Below are 19,234 nucleotides of genomic sequence, written 5' to 3'. Positions count from 1 at the left end.
TTATCAACTTGTATGCAGCAGGTTCCTTTGGGGAATCGGACTAAATTAATCTGCAAACAGCGGCATCTTTTGATTTTTCCAGCATATTGGTCCTGGCATAAGGGTCAAGACATTCTTTACTCGGGACCTGATAAGGATATTATATCTTCAGCCTGTGCTACAACTCTGATTCTGTTTAATGTTTCTGTTTCAGACTATGGACAATATTGGTGTCAATTGGAGTTGCCTAAGTTACTTTACACAACTTCTTTTTCCATTCGTCTTATGCCTCCACGGACTCTAATGCGGAGGCGGAGAGCTGCTATTATCTCAAAAACTAGAGACCTTGGTGATAATTTATGGAAAGAAAATTCCTACATCAAGGACGTTCGGATTGCAGCAAAGAGTTTAAATGTAACTAATTGTTAGCTTTGTATGCATGTACCCACCTTTTGGAATAGCTATGAACTATAGAGATATTCATATTTTAAATAATTTTACTGTTGCTATGTTTTATGATACTGTTGAGAATATTAAGATGTTAAATGAAGAAGTGTCTGAAATTCGCAAGTTACTTTATGCTTTAGATATAATGTTAGGAGTTTGTGCTTTAATTCATTTACATTGTTGTGTTTTTATACATAATTATGAGCCTAACATTACAAGAACTGTTCATGATATGGAAGACCGCATAGCTAACACGAAGCAGGGAAAGATGGCTTCAATAAGTCACTTTGGGCTTTGCTATGGGATTGGCTTCCTGACAGCTCATGGTTACGTTTATTGCTTCAATTAGTTGTAATAATTGTTATTACACTTATTATGTTATGTTGCTGTATTCAATGTATTCCTAATCTATTTCAAATGTGTGCCTCAGCCTTAAGTGTACGAAACAAAGTTTGCGAGGAACTGTGTATTTTGCCACTGAAACACCCCTATCTTTGAATAAATAAAAAAGGAGGGAATGTGGTAATATATCTATCATATTCTGCAAGTTCTTGTACAGCTTTGTAAGATCTGGGGGTATCACAAACGCTCCTCATGAGGGCAGTAGTGTCTTTATGATGAGAGTTTGATCCTGTTATCTGCAAAGCTCAGAGGACAGGAATGTGTGTGGGAGTTCACAGTACCTATCCGAGCCATGGGACCTTTGGTGCCCTGCTTTCTCACGGGAAATTTATCACCTTCGCCAAGGCCTAGCTAGATAATGTTGCTGAGCTAATGTTGAAGTCATTGTTTTGATTTTGTATTTGTATTTTCTTAATAAATACTGCTACTCGAGGGCTCTCGGGGCTGGCAGTTGCTCAGACGTCTTCTCTGCGTCTCCCGTCATTTTTTCAATTGCCAGTCCACCACAACGTGAAGCCGAGGAATGTACTTAGGAATCAACTGGATCACGAAAGATATCAGCCCAGAGTTCTCACTTGGTGCATAAAGAACCAATCTCCAAATATTGCATTTTGGACCTATTATGAGAAGACTTGGCTTTCTGTAGAAGCCTACAATGCTATGAAAGATAAAAGGAATGAGCCTATCAGCAAGATGGACAGATCCAGTTTGGTGATGTCATACTGCTGGAAAACCTGAAGGGCTAAGTTGGATCTAGCTCAGCGGTGTCAAGCTTGTGTCGTCACAGCATCGTCACGTGACGTATTGTGACTTTTTCCATTCACTCAACTGGGTGTGAGTGTGGCCAGCAGATGACGCATCCTGCCCATGAGTTTGACGCCCCCGGTCTAGATCATCCTGGTGCTCACTAGGAGTTGGCACTGAGTTGATGGCACATCATCAGACACGTAATCAATTAAACACTTAATTAATTTTTGATTGATTTTATGTGGAGCTCATTTTTTAAAAAAATCTTAATTCTTTTTTGAAATTCTTAATAATAAATGCAGTTTTAAAAACTGTACAATCAGTGGTATATTTAGTTGCTCTTATTCATTTTACATTCCATTAATAAAAATTCTAAAACAATCAAAAGACTGTTCTCTGAGTGATCATAGCACAAGAGTTGTTTATTGTTAGCTGAACCATCTCCACTGGACACTTTACAGAAATGTTGAGGTGGAAATTCTATAACGCAACACTGCTCCATCATGTTACAAGATCCTAAGGTGAAAAAGGATAAACAATTGGACTAGACAGCCTTTTTCAAGTGCTACAGATCACGTTGTTTCAGTATCTAAGATATGAATTTAATTCATAAACACTTGACTCTTCTAACTGACCAAAGCATTCTTCAGGTTCATTTCATGGTTTACTTTGGCGATAACAAGAACTCCACACAATGAATATATATCAGTTCAAAAATAAATGTGTAAACTCTGCCCTAAATGGGATGCAGTGTGTGCATGTAAAAGGAACTTGCCAATAAAATACAGATATAAAGATCTTTCCTCAAAATGTTTTTTTTTAATCACACAGCACCATTCTACCATATTAAAGTCTGTTTCTCATTTTTATTATAGAAGGCATTTTAGGGATTGAGGCTTTAATTTAGTTTCCCAACCTTCTGGAAAGCCTCAGATTGATCAAATAAAGCTCACTAATGGAATATGCCCTTTTCAAACAGTCTTGGCTAACCAATTTCAGTGGCAGCATCCCAACTTAAACATTACAGGGGACAAGAAAGAGAAATGCCCCACCCTCGTCTCTGAGGAATTCCCATTAGTCAAAATAGGTGATGCTACTTTGTATGATGACTTGCATACACTGTTAAAAGTAGTTTTATTTATGAGCAGTACAAAGTTGGGAAAAATTATAAAATGTAATTGGCTGCAATTCTAATTAAAATTTAATTTCCTACAACAATGAGGGATCTGAGTTAAACAGATTGAAAATGGTGTTTTGGATTTGAAATCTTCAGTAAAACCTGACCAAGAGGGAAGTTAAAGTAAGAGTTTTAATCTCTTGCAGGTATTGCTACCTAAAGCTTTTCCACTCAGTTACGTTAGCATCTGTATTTACAGCTTGACTCCAGTATGCTAGTTTCCATAATATTACCTTTTAGAGCAGAGGTGTCAAACTCACATTGTCACGGTGGCATCACATGACATAACGGGACATTTTTCCCCTTCACTAAATCAGGTGTGGGCATGGCCAGGGCGTAACACATCCAGCCAGGGAGGTTGACAGTCCTGGTTTAAAGCAAATTCTGTTGCCTTTCCTCCGCGCTTAGCCATAAAGGACAATTACCTGCAAACAGTAATCTCATTTCTGAGAAGTTTAGCATTAGAGATGTACTAGGCCTAATGATGTCTGAGCATCCTACAACAAATGACCCACTAAAGTAGGATGAATTTCCTAATAACCTGATGAAATTAGGTAGAAATAAGATGGAATTAAAAAAAATAGTGGATTTTTTAATCAAAGGCATACCTCTGGAAGGTAGTCCATTTCCTTTCCTTTCCATTCTTATAATTAATCGCACCCAGGACTAAAAATGCACTGTTGAAACATGGCCCTTTTGGGTCCAAGAATCACCTGCAAACCTTAAAACCCTATGAAGTATGAAAAAAAGGTCAGAATTCAATTGCACTTTTATTTGATCAGTTTGGGGCTCTCCAGAAGGTTGGGAAACTAAATTATGCCCCCAACCCCTAAAATGTTGCACTCTTCTATAATCAAGGAATAAAAATGAGAAACAGACTTAGATATGGTGCTTTGTGATTTCAAATAAAACATACTAAGACCAACCAGCATAAAATCAAAACTGAGCAGTAGCCAGAATTATTAACAATTTACCTAAGACTAATGTAAATCTCTTGAGCCTTTTATGGAAGAACACCATTAATTTACATGCAGGATTAATTAAACTCAATGAAGAATAATCTGGCAATGAACCAGTACAGAACCAATTTCCTCACCTGTAAACTATGCATCCCAAAGGGTGCAATTCCTTGCTATTAAGTCATTATTTTTTGGCACCAACAGAATGGAAACTGTTAAAAGAATATCTATGAACAGAAAAAGGCTTCAGGAAACTATCCTATAGAATATTTTAAAATGAGCAATTACTTAGGATGAAAAAAGGATCAAGCTAAAACCAATAATTGTTCTCACTTGTATTCAATTCTTCCAAAAGTTGGCAAGCTCTTACTCACCAGGCCTCACCTTAAAATCAATTTTGAGTGTCAGGAACATATGAAAATAAAAACAAATACTTTTGTTCAATGATTTATTACAATTTAACTTATCCTTTTTCAAAAGGATTTCAAATAGACTAGTTCTCATCCCATATATCCTTCTTTATCTTGGTAAACTGTACTTGAAATCAATATGAGTAAACCTAAACTCACTAAATAATGTGCAGCGATTTCAGCCTGAAACTTTTCAACCTCAACACAAGAGACTTTAACAGTTAAAAGAAAAATAATTCTGCCAATTCTGAAAATTCTCAGTCGTCTGGTCATAGTTGTCTCAAAGGTGCTTTTTCAAAAGCCAACTGAACTTTGTTTTTCCTTGAAGATGTTTCACTTCTCATCCAAGAAGCATTATCCAGTTTGAGCAGGATAGAAAAGGGTGGAAGAATTATCAGTAGTGGGGAGGAACGGAGGGATCATTTGCATTCATCTGGTCGTTATCATTTTTTTCTGAGAGGTTGGCACTCCAATCCATTCTGAATTCATCAGGTGGCTTTCGACATAACACTGTTTCTACCTGCTTATAACAATATGGAGCACCTTGAAAGCTAACACTCAAAATCCATGACAAAATCCATTACTGCAGCTTAAGTGAGGCTTGCTTTAAAGCAAGGGTGTCCAACCTTGGCAACTTTAAGACTTGTGGACTTCAAAGCTGGCTGAGGAATTCTGGGAGTTGAAGTCCACAAGTCTTAAAGTTGCCAAGGTTGGACACCCCTGCTTTAAAGAGATAGCAGAAAAAGTCTTAATTCATACTAATCTGGAAGCAGGCAGCAGTTTCTAACCACCTGGCCTGATCCCAGAGAAATTAACTGACAGACAAGCCCTTCCCCACCCTAGAACTTCTGCATTCCAACCAGGCACCAGATTGCTATACCTTGTGAGTTTTTTTTTCTCTATGAACTAATTCTCCCCTCTTCCCAATTTACACTGCCTAGACATGAAACAGGTACTGTACGATAATCTTCTCCGATTCGTGTTTTCTTCTTAAAGGATGCGTAGCCAGAAGCAATCACCAATCAGTCTTTGCTAACTCGTGTCCTCTTTGCCTTAGGTTCCTTTCCCGTGCACCCCCCTCCCTCATTTCTTTCCATCCAATTCGCCTGCTTCTCGCCTCTTCTTCCTTCTTAATGCCAAGCGACCCGCAGGTCCCCATTTCCCCCGGCCACCCTCGTTTCTTTCACCCCCCCCCCGCCCGCCACTTCTGGTGGCCTCGCCCGCCAACCAAATAATCAACGTATTTGACTATCGCCAAAGGCCCGCTGCCCGTCAACCGGGCGCTTTTCCAGCCACTTCGCTCCTCAGCGCCCGGCCCCGGCGGTGCGCCCGGCCGACTTCAATCTTAGAGAAGAGGCGGGCGAGGTCTTCTAAGTCCACAGGCCTCCGTCCCCTTCCTTCCCCAATCTCGCGCCCTACAAGCGCATCCTAAAGGGAATAGCGGGTGGGATGAAGGGATTATAAAGAATGAGCCACAATCCTCCCCCGCTAGGCCAGACGACCCCTCTCACGGCATAACCCCCCACAGATCTGGAAAGGAACGGGGGGTAGGGGTGGGAGGAGATGAAGAAAGAGCCCCATCGCTTCCTCTCCTTGCTGCCCCGCTCCTTTTTCCAATTCTGCCCCGAAGGTTGACCTTCGCCTCTCAAATGAACCCCTCCAGCCGAGCCCCACCCTTGGAGGAGAGAGAGAGAGACCCTCCCGCCCCCCCCCACCCCACCCGGTAACCACCAAGATTCACTCGTTAAGGGGCTCGGCGGGTTCTGAGGAGGCAGAACTTTTAAAATAAGCCCCCCACCCCGCGCTGTCCTATCTTGGGTGGGGGTCTGCCTCACTTTTCAGTCTCAAAGACCCTGTTCCCTCCGCCTTCCCGCCCAGAATCCCCCTCAGGCAGCGAGAGCCACCGCCATATTTCATTCCCTTTCCCTCCGCCCGCCCGCCCGTTTAATCGCCGAGGCAGGGGCGGCCTAGTAAGCCCCGTTTACGAAGCGGGGGGGGCGGGGGGAAGGAATCAAGCGGGACGCATCCCGTCACTCCTGTACTGCTGCAAAATCCTTCCGCGTCTCGCGGCATAAAGTAGTCCCTCCCACCGGGCTCCGTCCCTTTATGGCTCGAGCCAGCCGTTGTAGTCCGCCTGGAATCGTCCGTTCATCTTTCCCTCCCGGCCACCTCCCTAAGCCTGAGAGGCGTCGCTCGATACGAAGGGGAGGGGAGGGACGGGGAGGGGGCAGACCTGCCCGGGATCGCCCTGCCATTAACTTTATACTCCTCCGCAAGGAGGGTGCGGGAGGGGGGGTGGGAGTAAGGGGAGTAAAAGTAGATCCGGCCAAGGGGAGGGATATATAAAGCGGGCGCCGCGGAGACGCTGCCTTTTCAGTTGGGGAGAGCGGTAGTAATCGGAACATGTCAGGCGGATCCGCGGATTACAGCAGGTAAATTCTGGCGCGGCCGATGAGAAGACGGCCGGGGAGGTTTTTGAGGGGAAGCTTGTTCAGGGCAAGCTTGTTCAGGGCGAGGGTTGTCCGGGCTGTAGTTTGATGAGGACAAGAGGGGTTCTTGGAGGCGACGGCCGCCGCGGGGAGGGTCCCTTTCTGGCTGCGTTTCCTCCTCCTCCTCGTCCTGCCCTTGGGATAAGGATAGATCTTCTCCCTCGCCAGTGCCTCAAGCGGCGTGGTCGGGAACTGAGGGGGGCGGGTTGAGGGAAAATCCGACCGTTGGTCTCGAGCGTGCAGTAGATGGCCCGCATTGCCCTCCCTTCGAGCGACCACATGGTTTCTTCCAAGCGGCCGGCGCGGAGCCCCCGTTTGGGGAGGGGGGGGGAGAGAGAGAGAGCGGCCGGTTCGGACGAGTCCATTTTTGTCCGCGGTTGGAGGGGGGGGAGAAGAAAACAGGGAGGGGCGCGGCTGGTAGGCCTTTGGTTTGCCGGCAGCCTCGTCCGTCACCGGCGTGCGCTCGCTCAGCTTGCGCAAAAGAGACTTCGAGAGGGTGGAGCTCTCGCGAGACTTCGCGGGCTTTTTTTGAGGAGGGGGAGGGGAAGAGAAGGCCCGGAATGGCGCGGAGGTAACGTTCCCCGTCCACGTTTTCCTCCCTAAACTGAAAAAGACGGTCGCCCCTATTGCATACGGGCCTTCTCTCCTTCCCACGTTGAGTTGCCCGTTTTCTTCATTCCACGAATTCTTGTAAGAGTCATTTTGGGGTTCCCCGTGAACACGGTTGCCTGGGCAACCCAATGAATTATTTTAGCAGGTGGAATCCTAAATTGATTGGATCTGCCATGCTGTGCCCCGATTTAATCAAAGGAAATGATACATAAAGGATTGGTGGCAGGCATCTACTTATTTTATTTATTTTGTCAATTATTAGACAGCAGGAACAAATATAAACATAGCTATGAATACATGAAATGGATACATATAAGAAAAATAAAAGCAACAAGGCACATTGGTGCGCTTATGCACAGACCTCTTAGGAAAGGGGTGAGGTCAATAATAGACAGTCTAAGGTTAAAGTTTTTGGGGTTTAAGGGAGAAACCACAGAGTCAGGTAGAGTATGCCAGGCATTGACCACTCTGTTGCTGAAGTCGTATTTCCTGCAACCGAGTTTGGCGTGGTTTACCTTGTGTAATAATACTCTTGTATTGTTTTGATTGAATTATTTGATTAAGCCTACTGTCTATACACAGTCCACAGCTATTATTGGCTTGCCATTTCTTGTGTGAGGTCTGATGAGAGGTCCTTCTTTACCAAAAAGAAGAAAAAAATAGTAAAATAGAGGGGAAAGTCTCCAGGGTGTTCTTTTCAATAGGCAACTGGACTTGCTTGTTTTTCTTCTTTGAAGAATTGCTTCTCATGTTCAGTTCTCCAGAACTGAAAGTCCAGTTGCCTTTTCAAAAAGTACCTACAACTATGACCTGGATGACTGAGAAATTCCATAGATGTTGGGGAAAAGTGTATTCTTTCCTAGGACTAGATTTTAAAGGCAAGAGAAATAGATTTGAACACTTTAAAGTGTTTTGGGGGAATACAACAAAATGTAGCCAAATATTGTATGTAGATAACTGCCAAATATTATGGTAGAAGCAGAGCAACTAAGCTGGTGGTCTGCTGTATTTAGATCTTTGACTTCCCCAGGGATACTATTGGTATCCGAGGTCAATACAGAACATTTGAAAGCTTTTTTTTTTTTTTCTCAAAAGAAAGAAGAGTGATGGTTTCCCAATTGCATGCCAAATTGTGATTGAGGCTTAAATATTTCAATGCAGACTGGTTTTCCTAGTGCCAGTGGGACAGAATACATATAGAATTGCAATAACAATTTCCAGTTGCTATCTTTTGTCGTAGGCTATTCTACAGAATAGGGAAGGTACTTTTGAGGGCACAGATAGTCCATAATTAAATCACTCTAAAGGCTTTAGAGTGGACATACACAGTTGTCTTCTCTAAAGGAGGAGTTGACTTATAGTTTGGCCCAAATTTTTTGCTGCTAAATGGGTTTTGCCTCATTTTACAACCTTTCTTGCCACCATTAAGTGAATCAGTTCAAATTAGTAACATGGTTTAGTGGATCTTGCTTCCCCATTACTTTGGTCAGAAGGTTGCAAAGGGTGATCACATGACCCCTGGACACTGCAACCATCATAGTTAATTGCCAAGTGACTGAATTTTGATCACATGGCCATGGAGATGCAGCAATGATTGTGTTGTGATAAGTAACATTTTTCAGCCATTGTAGTTTTGAATGGTCACTAAACAAACTTGTAAACTGAGGACTATGTACATTTTGAGAAATTGTGCATTCCCAATGTACATTACAAGCAAAGTACTACTGATAGTCTTTGACATATGAGCACAATTGAGCCTAAAATTTCCATTGTTATGCAAATCAGTTGTGAGTTTTGCCCCATTTTACAACCTTTCTTGCCATGGTTAACTGAATCAGTTAGTGCCAAAATTGTTAAGTGAAGCAGGCTTCCCTCATTAATTTGACTTGTTAGGAGGTCCCACAAAATAATCATGTTATCTCAAGACATTATAACTGTCAAAAATAGTAGCCAGTTGCCAAGCATTTGAATTTTGATCACATGACCGTGGAATGCTGCAAGAGTCATAAGTATGAAAAGGGCTCATAAGTCACTTCTGTGCCTTTGAACAGTCACTAAATGAATGGTTCTAAGTCAAGGACTTCATGTAGTGTGCTAACGCTACAAGTAGATTGATGAGAAACAACAAAAGTTCTTCAGTGGAACTATTATTTTCAGGATTTTTAATGGTATCATTTATTTATTGAATTATATTGTTGCCTATTTGCCCACAGTGGCTTACAGAATGTAAAACCATATTTAAAATTAAAAAAAACAAAAACTAATCAACTATAACTAGTATACTGTCATACGAGTGATTTAGTAATGATAGAATCGCAGTACACTTGACTGTTGACTAGATATGGTCTTAGCAATAATTACGGCATATTTGACAGCTTCCAGATGTGTTATATTGATAAGAATTCAAGAATACTTAAATTTGGTTAACAATGTGTGCTTTTCTTATTTGATAGAGACCATGGCCCCGAGGGAATGGATCCTGATGGTGTCATTGAGGTTAGTATGTTAGTGATAGTAGGGTTTTTTTTTTTTTACAAGCATATGCAGAAAGATGATGAAGTATATTAAAATTTACTTTTTCTTGCAGAGCAATTGGAATGAAATTGTCGACAATTTCGATGACATGAATTTAAAAGAATCCCTTCTGAGAGGAATTTATGCCTATGGTTTTGAGAAGCCTTCAGCTATCCAGCAACGTGCTATTATTCCATGTATTAAAGGTAAGCCACAGTGAATTTTATTTTTTTTTAATAGCAGACACAAAATTTTGATCTGAACTACTCTACCTTGGGTTGAAATACAATTTATATTTCCTTGTGAAGTGAGATGATGGTATTCCATCTTTCGGGACTGACCTAAAAATGGAGACTATTTGTAACTCTGATCACTTGAAAAGGAACTGTATAGTTTAATTGCAACCTTAATGTGTTGTGTGAGAGCAGTAAATATCTATCCTTTTTTTAGGGTATGATGTGATTGCTCAAGCTCAGTCAGGTACTGGCAAGACAGCCACATTTGCTATTTCAATCCTGCAACAGTTGGAGATTGATCTCAAGGAGACCCAAGCACTAGTATTGGCCCCCACCAGAGAACTGGCTCAACAGGTATCGATAATATAGTTGAAAAAGCTGCTTACATGTTGCATAGGTTTCAAGTGTCATAACTGTGACGCAGGATTTTTTTGCAAGTTTGTAATGACTGCTTGTTGCTTTTGGCTTAATAAATATGGAAAAGATCAAGAGATCAGGTGTGACTGAATCAGATAATGGAGTGAAGTGCAGTAATAGCTGTGCAGGAGCTTAAGTGGAAATTGTTAAAACAATACAAAATGCAAACTTCTCTGAGGAAAAGTACTCTTAAGAGTGCATGTAGATTCTGCAACATGAAAATACCTGTGTGTATGTAATCAGTTTTTCTCTGTGTGCAAATTGTACTGTGTCAGTCTTTTGAATTCTATTTTGAACTGCGTTTTTGCAGAACTATATTTAAATTTTTATTGATGTTCAGTCTTATTTTTACAAATAAGGCAGTGAACATACCCAACGAACATTCCTTTTCCTATTTTCCCCACAACCACCCTATGAAGTAAGCTGGACTGAGAGAGACTGACCCAAGGTCACCCAGTGGCTTTCATGGCCAAGCAGGGACTTGAACTCTGGGTCTCTTTCTAATCCAGTGCCTTAACAACTAGACCAAACCGGCGCTCTAAATATTATATTCTGGTGTATATAAGTTAGATGATTTTGAGGAGATTGAAAGCCAATTTTACAGCACTCCTGTGCTATGCTTTTGTTTGGGAGGGGAAAGTGTTCATGCAGACTGACCCAAAAAACATTTGTGATGCATCTGAGCATATAGCTAAAATGCAGTTAGATATCTTCCCACATTAAGCATGTCCTACTTAATAGTTATTCCTTGGGGACAAAGCACTAATCCCAAAGTTGTTTTTAGCAGTAAATGGCTTTTTTGATCATGTAAGCTGCATAAGTTGCTATATTATCAACACCCCTGATTTTAGAATGAGGTGTATAGAACGTTTCAAGTTTTTAAGTTCAGAACAGGTATCCTGAACTTATTGGAGATACTCAGCAGTAATGTCCAAAATATTTTTCGGAGAGCTCTTAAGTTGAGAATATTTCTGGTGAGGGGCCTGTTTTTGAACTTGAAATGTTTCAAATTTAAATATTTTGTAGACCTCTACTAGTGTTTATCTAATAAGGAGGGTCAGCTTTATCTTGCTGATTTAACAACTGATAATTCCAAAAGATTATATTGTTTCTGCTTGTCTATAGAGAAGTGCCTGATACTGTTTTTGGCATGGTATCATAATGAGCTTATGGTTCTTGGCTAGCTGTCAGCTTTATTTTATAGAGCCAAAATTCCCTCTTCATGCAGTATCAGTTATGAGTCTACAGATATATTTGTGGGTAGAGAAAGGCTGTCAAACAGAGACTGCTCATCAAATATGAGATATGCCTGTCAGTTTTATATTAAGAGCCGTGGTAACGCAGTGATTAGAATGTAGCACTGCATATTGCAGGTTAAGTCACTTCCAGGAGTCAGATCCTGACCGGCTCAAGGTTGACTCAATCTTCCAAAGACAGTAAATTGGGGACTTGGATTGTTGGGGCAATGGGCTGACATTGTAAACTGCTTAGAAAGGGCTGTTAAAAGCATTATAAAGTGGTACATAAATCGTTTAGTGCTATTACTATATTATGAACCCATTGGGAAACTGGCCAATGGAAAAACGGGAGTAAAATTCTAATTCGGATTTATGTCATTTCAGATCCAGAAAGTTATTTTGGCACTTGGAGATTATATGGGCGCCACTTGTCATGCTTGCATTGGTGGTACAAATGTTCGCAATGAGATGCAGAAGCTCCAAGCAGAGGCTCCCCACATTGTGGTGGGAACTCCTGGGCGTGTATTTGATATGTTAAATAGACGCTATCTGTGTAAGTACTTCAATGCTGATTTAAAATCTCTTAGGGTTTTAGGCATTGGTTTAAACATTCATGATTTTTTTACTTTTAGATAGAAGTAAAATTTTAATAATGCAAAATATTTATAAGAATACTTAGAGTCTGGTTTTTTTTTCTTTGTAGCACCTAAATGGATCAAAATGTTTGTCTTGGATGAAGCAGATGAAATGTTAAGCCGGGGGTTTAAGGATCAGATCTATGAAATTTTTCAGAAGTTAAGCACAAACATTCAGGTAAAGTAAAACTTGAGGCACCCATAACATTGGCTGCTGTAATAATGCAGGTAAAGTTACAATGTGGCTGTGAAGTGCTGTGTTGTCGTTCCCCCTGCATAAAACAAAATTGTCTCTATTCTATCTTTGTCTGTTTTGATTTCGTAGCAGACAAAGACGCTTGGTTTCATACATTCGCCTCTTAATCTTTGGGCAGACTAATCCGTTAATTTTCTTGAACCAGGTTGTATTGCTTTCTGCAACTATGCCAATGGATGTGTTAGAAGTGACTAAAAAGTTCATGAGAGACCCTATTCGTATTTTAGTGAAGAAAGAAGAATTGACCCTTGAGGGTATCAAGCAATTCTACATTAATGTGGAAAGAGAGGTAAGGAAGATGATGAACCTATTTGAAGCTAGTTTGACTTCTTGTTAAAAGCACTATGCTAAAACTGCACATGTTGGGGTATTTCCTTGGCTTTTGTGGTAATGCTAGCACGGTACACACAAGAAGAAGAAGAAATGCACTAAATCAAGTGTGACTTGGGTGGACCTCTTTCTTAATGTCCAGTGTCCTAGTCTGGAGACTTGGTGCAACACTACATAGTGCTTAAAGTTTCATTTTGCACTGTCCTTTTATGTGCTTACGATCGCTTCCTTAATTTCACAGGAATGGAAGCTGGATACCCTGTGTGATTTATATGAAACCTTGACTATTACCCAGGCTGTTATTTTCCTCAATACAAGAAGGAAAGTAGATTGGCTTACAGAGAAAATGCATGCTAGAGACTTCACTGTTTCTGCCCTGGTAAGAATTTATCTGAAGATAGGTTCTACGATACTGTTGAAATGCAAAATGTTGGGACGTGCCCCTTATTCCAGTTCCCTGAGCTGTATCAAGGCTGGTATTGAAAGGCTGAGAAAATACTTGTCTACTCCAACCATACTTCATGAATTTAAATGTAATACGTCAGAAGTCATGTGGTGGTTTCATCAGTTGGTTCTTGTTTTAGGAATTGGTCCTCCTCCAGTGAGTGAACGCCAGATTCTCTTAGAAATAAAAAAAGAAAAAATACTGGATTATGCTTGTGTCTACTGACTGTCCTACCTGCTCAGTTCCTCTTGTCTAGTCCACAATATAACACCGTAAAAGATGCTAGCCTATTTGAAAAGCCTGCGTTTTTTTTTAAATTTGACTAGCAAAATTTGAAGCAATAAAAGCTGGTTAACATTAACTCCCTTTGTGTTATAAAAAAAATCTCTACAGCATGGTGACATGGATCAGAAGGAGCGAGATGTTATCATGAGAGAGTTTAGGTCAGGATCAAGCCGTGTCCTGATTACTACTGATTTGCTGGTGAGTTTCAGTAGTCATTGAGCCTAACTGATTTGTTCGATGTAGGTCTTTGTAACCGGAGTTTCCTAAGTTGTTGGCAAAGCAAATCCATACCAACATTATGCTGTGGACTTGCATAACTGCGGTGTGTTACTATATTATCCAGCCGAATTGAGATACCTTGACCTCCAGACTTGAAGTATGCTGTTCAGTGCTTTGTCTTTGCTTTACAGGCTCGTGGCATTGACGTGCAGCAAGTATCTTTGGTTATAAATTACGATCTGCCAACCAATCGTGAAAACTATATTCACAGGTAAGTTGAATTTTTGAATTTCAATTCTGAAGTCTGAATCTTCACATCTTCAACCCTCCCTCGCTTTCTTGCATTTTTTAACGTGTGTGTTTATTGTGCGCGCGCATAGTGTGTTGAGGATGGGAGGAGCAGAGCTTCTTGATTAGCCAATGAAAAAAAAACAGTGGGAAAACTTGTTTATTCAACTTTTGATAATTGCTAAAGATATCTAAGACTGCTATTTTAATGCACATAGTCAGATGCTTGAAGTTTGCAAACATGCTTTTAAAGAAGTTGCCATTGTGTATTGTGATTTTAGGAAAACATGTTCAGAGGTTTGTCTTTTCATAAAGTTGTTGTTAGCTTAATATTGCTTTATTGGACATTTCTTTGTGCCAATGCCTCCTTTGGTTCCTCTTACAGTGGGATTCTTTCTCTGGTGTCTTCTAGTAGAACTTTAAATTTACCTCCCTAACCTGTTGTCTATCTTAGTGGCTTTGTCCGTAAATGAAGTAAATTGTACCTTATTACTTGATACAAAAAAATACAGGAGTCGCTAGCCCAGTTGATGACGAGATGGTGCTCAGAAACGACGACGTAATTTAGGACGTGGATTCGTAAGCGGCACACTGTTTGCATAAAGAGCGAGTTGGTATTTATATACTTTTCTTTTGTAATGACTGTTGTGAGCTATGTTTGTCTTAAAAAGCTCTTAATGGTTTGACCAGGTAGAAGCAGAAGTTGTGGGTTTGTCAACTTGTAGATCTACTGTGTGCCCTACTGTTTAATTTTTAAGTTGTTTGTTTTGACAGATGGTGATAAGTTTTCCCACTGATGAATAAAAGTTTTTGTCTCTTTGAAAATACAATATTATCTCTTGGCTTTTAAGAACTGCAATTGGAATGAGAGTCTCTCTGATTTAAAATAAGCTTGGTAATTTGGAGGCTGACATCAAGCTCTGTCCGTGTTCAGAAGAAATGGTGTGGGAGAACTTTTTGCCAAAGTTCTCCAAAATAAGGAGAGAATGAGATCAACAAAAAAATTATTTGGAAGTCACATTGAATGTAATATCCTGTCTACACCAAAACTGAGAAGCTGTTATATAATCAAAGTATTAGTCAATATTTGCTATGCTTACTTTTAAAATGCTCAGCCCAACAAAACAGCATAAGAGATTGTAATAACATTAATCTGGCAACGAGTGTCAATACTAGTTTCTGGTTCCCTCACCCCAAAACAGGTTTTGTTATTTGTCAAAAAAGACTAGAGTAATGTTTTATGTCTTTGCTTTGTTTGCAGGATTGGTCGAGGTGGTCGTTTTGGCAGGAAAGGTGTGGCTATAAACTTTGTCACTGAGGAGGACAAGCGGATCCTTCGGGATATTGAGACTTTCTACAATACTACAGTGGAGGAAATGCCTATGAATGTGGCTGACCTCATTTAATCCCTGGGATGAGATGTTTTTGGAATGCAGTGCTCGCTGTTGCTGACCAGGCGATCCACAACGTGCATTGTGCTTCTTGGGGGATACATTGAATCTTGTCTCAATGCTCATTACGGATCAGAAATACAGATTTTTGATAAGCAAAGCGACATTTTGTCGTGAGCTTTTGTGGGGGAGAGCCATTGGCTTTCTCCTCTTTAGGGTTTAGACTGTTGGGGTTGGGTGGAAAGTCATGGGGTCTGTAAATTTTTTCTTTATTAGAAATTTATTTCCTAGTTCTGTAGAAGTGGTAGTGCTAGATGTTCTTTATCATTTAATAATTTACTTATGGACTAAAAGATATAAGTGCTGTATAAAATCAGCCAATTATGTTAAACTAGCATACCTACCTTTATTGTATGTTATCCTATATTAGAGTAAATTGGAAAGGCCTTTCAAAATGACTAATCTTTTATAAGAACATAAAAATGCATTTTTGTTTGGTATGTATTTATTGAATAAAGTATTTAATTAGTGTTAAGTGTGATCTGGACCCTGTTGCTAAACCCTGCAAGCAATCATTACTATTGTCTTAGTTAGGGTTTAGACCCATTAAATCGCCATATTGCACATGTCTTAATGAAGTTTGAATGTTCAATAAAATATTATATATTCACTTCATTGGATGAATTGGATGCTTTTTGGAAATTGGCAGTCCGATATGTGTTTCAGTATACTGCCAGATATGTATCTCCAAGTGTGCCACATTCAGTTATACATAAGTAGCAAATTATTGATTTGTGTTCTACTGTCTGCCTAGTGGAGCTAGTGGTATATATGTAGTCTTTAACTTACGACTATTGAGCCCAGAATTACATTCATAAATCATGCCAGTCATTAAGCAGTCATCAAGTGACAGATTTGAATGTATACAAATAGCTGTAAATGCTGGCATAGCAGAGGGTAGCCATCAGGACTTCAAAACCAGGTAAATAAGTAACTGGGCAGAGGCATCAGTCAAGGACTAAGTATACCTAATATTGAGTGAATTTAAGGCTTTGCTTTTTCTGCCTAAAAATAAATTACTTTAAATGATTTAGAGTTGGAGAAAGCTAAAGACCAAGGTTACTATGACTCTACTAATACAAAAAGTTTGACTTGCCTGAATTGTAAGAGAAACATATGGAATGCATCTCCAATGTTCATAAACCCAAGAAGCACTTTGAGCAAAAAGTGTATTTAGGTTAGTGGGAAACTATTGGCCAGGTTGCCAATCTTGTTTTACAATTTTTCCTATTTTGCCGTATTTTATCACTACGTTCTAATGAAAGATGTTTAAAAGCTTGCCAGACTGCTGAAATGTTATTAGCTATAAAATTGAGTTCAATGCTTAACCTGTAGTTCATTTAGTTAAAAACTTAGCGGTCTAAATTTTTTTTAAAGTTAACCTAAATTTCAAATAATCAGAAGCATGCCTTTACAACTACTGGCCCTATCCTTTTTGTGCTGGAATAGGGCGAGCTCAGTGGGAGGGAGAGAGAGATGGGTTACAGTTCTATCATTCTATTTTTTGCTTTGATTTAGCCCAGGGGGTCCCCAATCTTGGCAACTTTTAAGACTTGTGGATATCAACTCCCAGAATTCTCCAGTCCACAAGTCAGTTGCCAAGTTCGGAGACCTCTGGTTTAGCTTAATATGTACAATTGTGTGAAAAAGTCCTGCACGCTTTGAGTTTTAAGCTGTATTTGCATGTTTAATCAACTTTTCACTCATAGAAACCACGCAAAACTAGTACTTCGATGAAAATTTCTGTAGTTGGATTGAGATGCATAATTTTTATTAATATAACCAAAGTCTTTAAGGTTTTGAGCGAGTTTATGTGCTAAAAAAGAGAATGTTAGGATCAAAAGTAGCCAATCAGCAGCAAGCTTTGGCTGACCAAAATGCGCGGAGGCTAAATCTATGAGCCAATCAATGTTGTCATATTCTGACTAAGCATGAAAAGCTTCGAGAAATTTAATTTAGCTCTGGCTGCGGGTAAGGATGAAGGCCTTAGCTTTCATTAGCACTGAGCAGCGGCATCATATCATTGTGCTTCATGAAGAGGGTTACTCCTGCACAGAAATAGCCAAGAGAGAAATGCCAACGCACCACAGTGAGCAGAGTGGTTGAAAAATACCAAATAACTGGTTCAGTTGACAGGCTCCACTCTGGAAGACCAAGGAAGTCAACAAAATAGCAAGATCGGGCTCTGCAATGCATTTTGATGGCTGACAGGAAGTTCACCTCACCTCAGATTGTAAGAATTTGAGGTGAAACGTGTAAAAGTGCACAAGCACATTGCGTTGCAGACTGCTTGCCAGAGGGCTCAGGCTGCAGGGCTTAAAGTAAATCTTTCCTCACAGACGTTCACTGTTCTCAACGTGTGTGGGTCAAGAAGTATGCCAAGTGGACCAACGAACAGTGAGCCAAGGTCATCTTCAGTGATGAGAGCAAATTCTACTTGACTGGGAATCAGTGCAATAAGTATGTCAGAAGATTTCCAGCTGAAGAATTTAGGCCGTACTGCCTGAATCTGAAGCACCCATTGCATGTGATGATCTGGAGTTGTATCGCTGCTTTTGGTATTGGTGGGATACAAGTTGTGCAGGGAATCATGAATTTCAAGCAGTTATGTTGAAGTCCTGGAAAAGACCATGCTCCCTTCAGCTAAGCAACTTGTAGGGAAGAACTTTTACTTCCAGGATGACACAACGCTCCTTGTCATCGAGCCAAGTCCATCCAGCAGTGGATGAAGAAGCATGGTGTTCGACTCCTGGATTGGCCAGTTCAGAGCCCAGATTTGAACCCAGTTGAGAACTTGTGCACCAAGATAGGTTATGAAATAAGAAGCATCCGAAGACCAAGAAGGAGCTGACTGAATCCATTACTGCAGCCTGGCACCACATTGTCGCCAAAGATCACATGCAAAGGCTTATACAGTCTATGCTGAAATGAAGCTGCCTGGTAATAAGCAATAAGGGCTGGCCAATTTCATATTAGTATAACCATGATTGGTTACCTAAACAGTCCTTTTCAGGGCCACAAAACAATAAAAATGTTAACAAAACACCAGCATCAACCTTAGTAATTGCAACACATATGCCACTGGGTATGCATCAATTAATCTGTTTTCATAGGCATTGTAAGCATGCAAGAAAATTCACAATCCCCATCCAAACAGCACCAAATTGCAAAGAGCTTATGCTTTTCACTTAAAAACCTAGTATTTAAATATAATAATAGCAGTTAGCATAAAATATCATAAAATCAATGGCCTATCCAAAAAATGTCAAAGCGTGCAGGACTTTCACACAGCTGTAGTTTGCATTGATTTGATTTTTAAGGTGGGCAACTGCAACAAAACGAAGTTGAAATACAAAAATTCAGAAGTGTTGACAATACTGTGAAACAAGTTTGTATTCTGGATACAGAAAAGAATTTGCTAAGAAAATGAGAAATCAAGCAATTGATTGAAATCAAGCGTTATGGGGGAGGATGTGTACCAACAAAGCCCAGCTATATTTAGCTCTGTGTGGTTGAGTTTTGGCAAAACTAGAGATTCTGTCATTCAGGTCATCCTTCCAAATGTGTTTTTTCAGGAGCCACTTGGAGAGTTTTTTCTTTTGAAGACTTGAGAAAGTTCACTTCTCATCCAAGAAGCTTCTTCAGCTGTTGACAGGATAAAGGGGAACGGAAGGATTTATATTCCTTGCAGACAGCTG

At 40.3% G+C, this 19,234-nt stretch overlaps 1 protein-coding gene and 3 non-coding genes across 6 annotated transcripts; all 4 read left to right on the top strand.

Annotated features, from left to right (window-relative positions):
- The first annotated feature begins 6,490 nt into the window (after positions 1–6,490).
- On the top strand, positions 6,491–16,151 carry EIF4A2 (eukaryotic translation initiation factor 4A2). Of its 3 annotated transcripts, none has more exons than XR_003374606.2 (12): positions 6,491–6,553; positions 9,676–9,718; positions 9,810–9,942; positions 10,187–10,326; positions 12,012–12,180; positions 12,331–12,440; positions 12,664–12,807; positions 13,090–13,227; positions 13,687–13,776; positions 13,989–14,068; positions 14,598–14,695; positions 15,347–16,151. XR_003374606.2 is itself a non-coding variant. In XM_026705698.2 (11 exons), the coding sequence occupies exons 1-11, from the start codon at positions 6,525–6,527 to the stop codon at positions 15,489–15,491; spliced, it is 1,221 nt and encodes a 406-aa protein (XP_026561483.1). In that variant the 5' UTR covers positions 6,491–6,524; the 3' UTR covers positions 15,492–16,151. The 3 variants fall into 3 exon arrangements, 1 of the variants encoding a protein (XP_026561483.1); XR_003374605.2 differs by having other exon boundaries at positions 14,598–14,699; XM_026705698.2 differs by lacking the exon at positions 14,598–14,695.
- LOC113439827 (small nucleolar RNA SNORD2) lies at positions 10,042–10,112 on the top strand. The gene has a single exon (XR_003374632.1). It is a non-coding gene; the product is annotated as a small nucleolar RNA SNORD2 (small nucleolar RNA).
- LOC113439828 (small nucleolar RNA SNORA63) lies at positions 12,485–12,614 on the top strand. Its single transcript, XR_003374633.1, has one exon. It is a non-coding gene; the product is annotated as a small nucleolar RNA SNORA63 (small nucleolar RNA).
- On the top strand, positions 12,843–13,021 carry LOC113439829 (small nucleolar RNA SNORA81). Its single transcript, XR_003374634.2, has one exon. It is a non-coding gene; the product is annotated as a small nucleolar RNA SNORA81 (small nucleolar RNA).
- Positions 16,152–19,234: the final 3,083 nt, after the last annotated feature.

This window comes from Pseudonaja textilis, chromosome 4 (genome assembly GCF_049901715.1).
Source record: "Pseudonaja textilis isolate UNSWEBS1 chromosome 4, rPseTex1.2, whole genome shotgun sequence".
NCBI lineage: Eukaryota > Metazoa > Chordata > Lepidosauria > Squamata > Elapidae > Pseudonaja > Pseudonaja textilis.
Note: the sequence above shows the minus strand (reverse complement) of the source record. Positions and strands in the feature narration are given on the sequence as shown.

Bases quoted from the DNA above. Each gene is read 5' to 3' on its own strand.
- EIF4A2 (XM_026705698.2), top strand. From the start codon at position 6,525: ATGTCAGGCGGATCCGCGGATTACAGCAG. The intron at 6,554-9,675 runs GTAAATTCTGGC...CTTATTTGATAG, and splicing joins GGATCCGCGGATTACAGCAG to AGACCATGGCCCCGAGGGAA. The intron at 10,327-12,011 runs GTATCGATAATA...ATGTCATTTCAG, and splicing joins CCAGAGAACTGGCTCAACAG to ATCCAGAAAGTTATTTTGGC.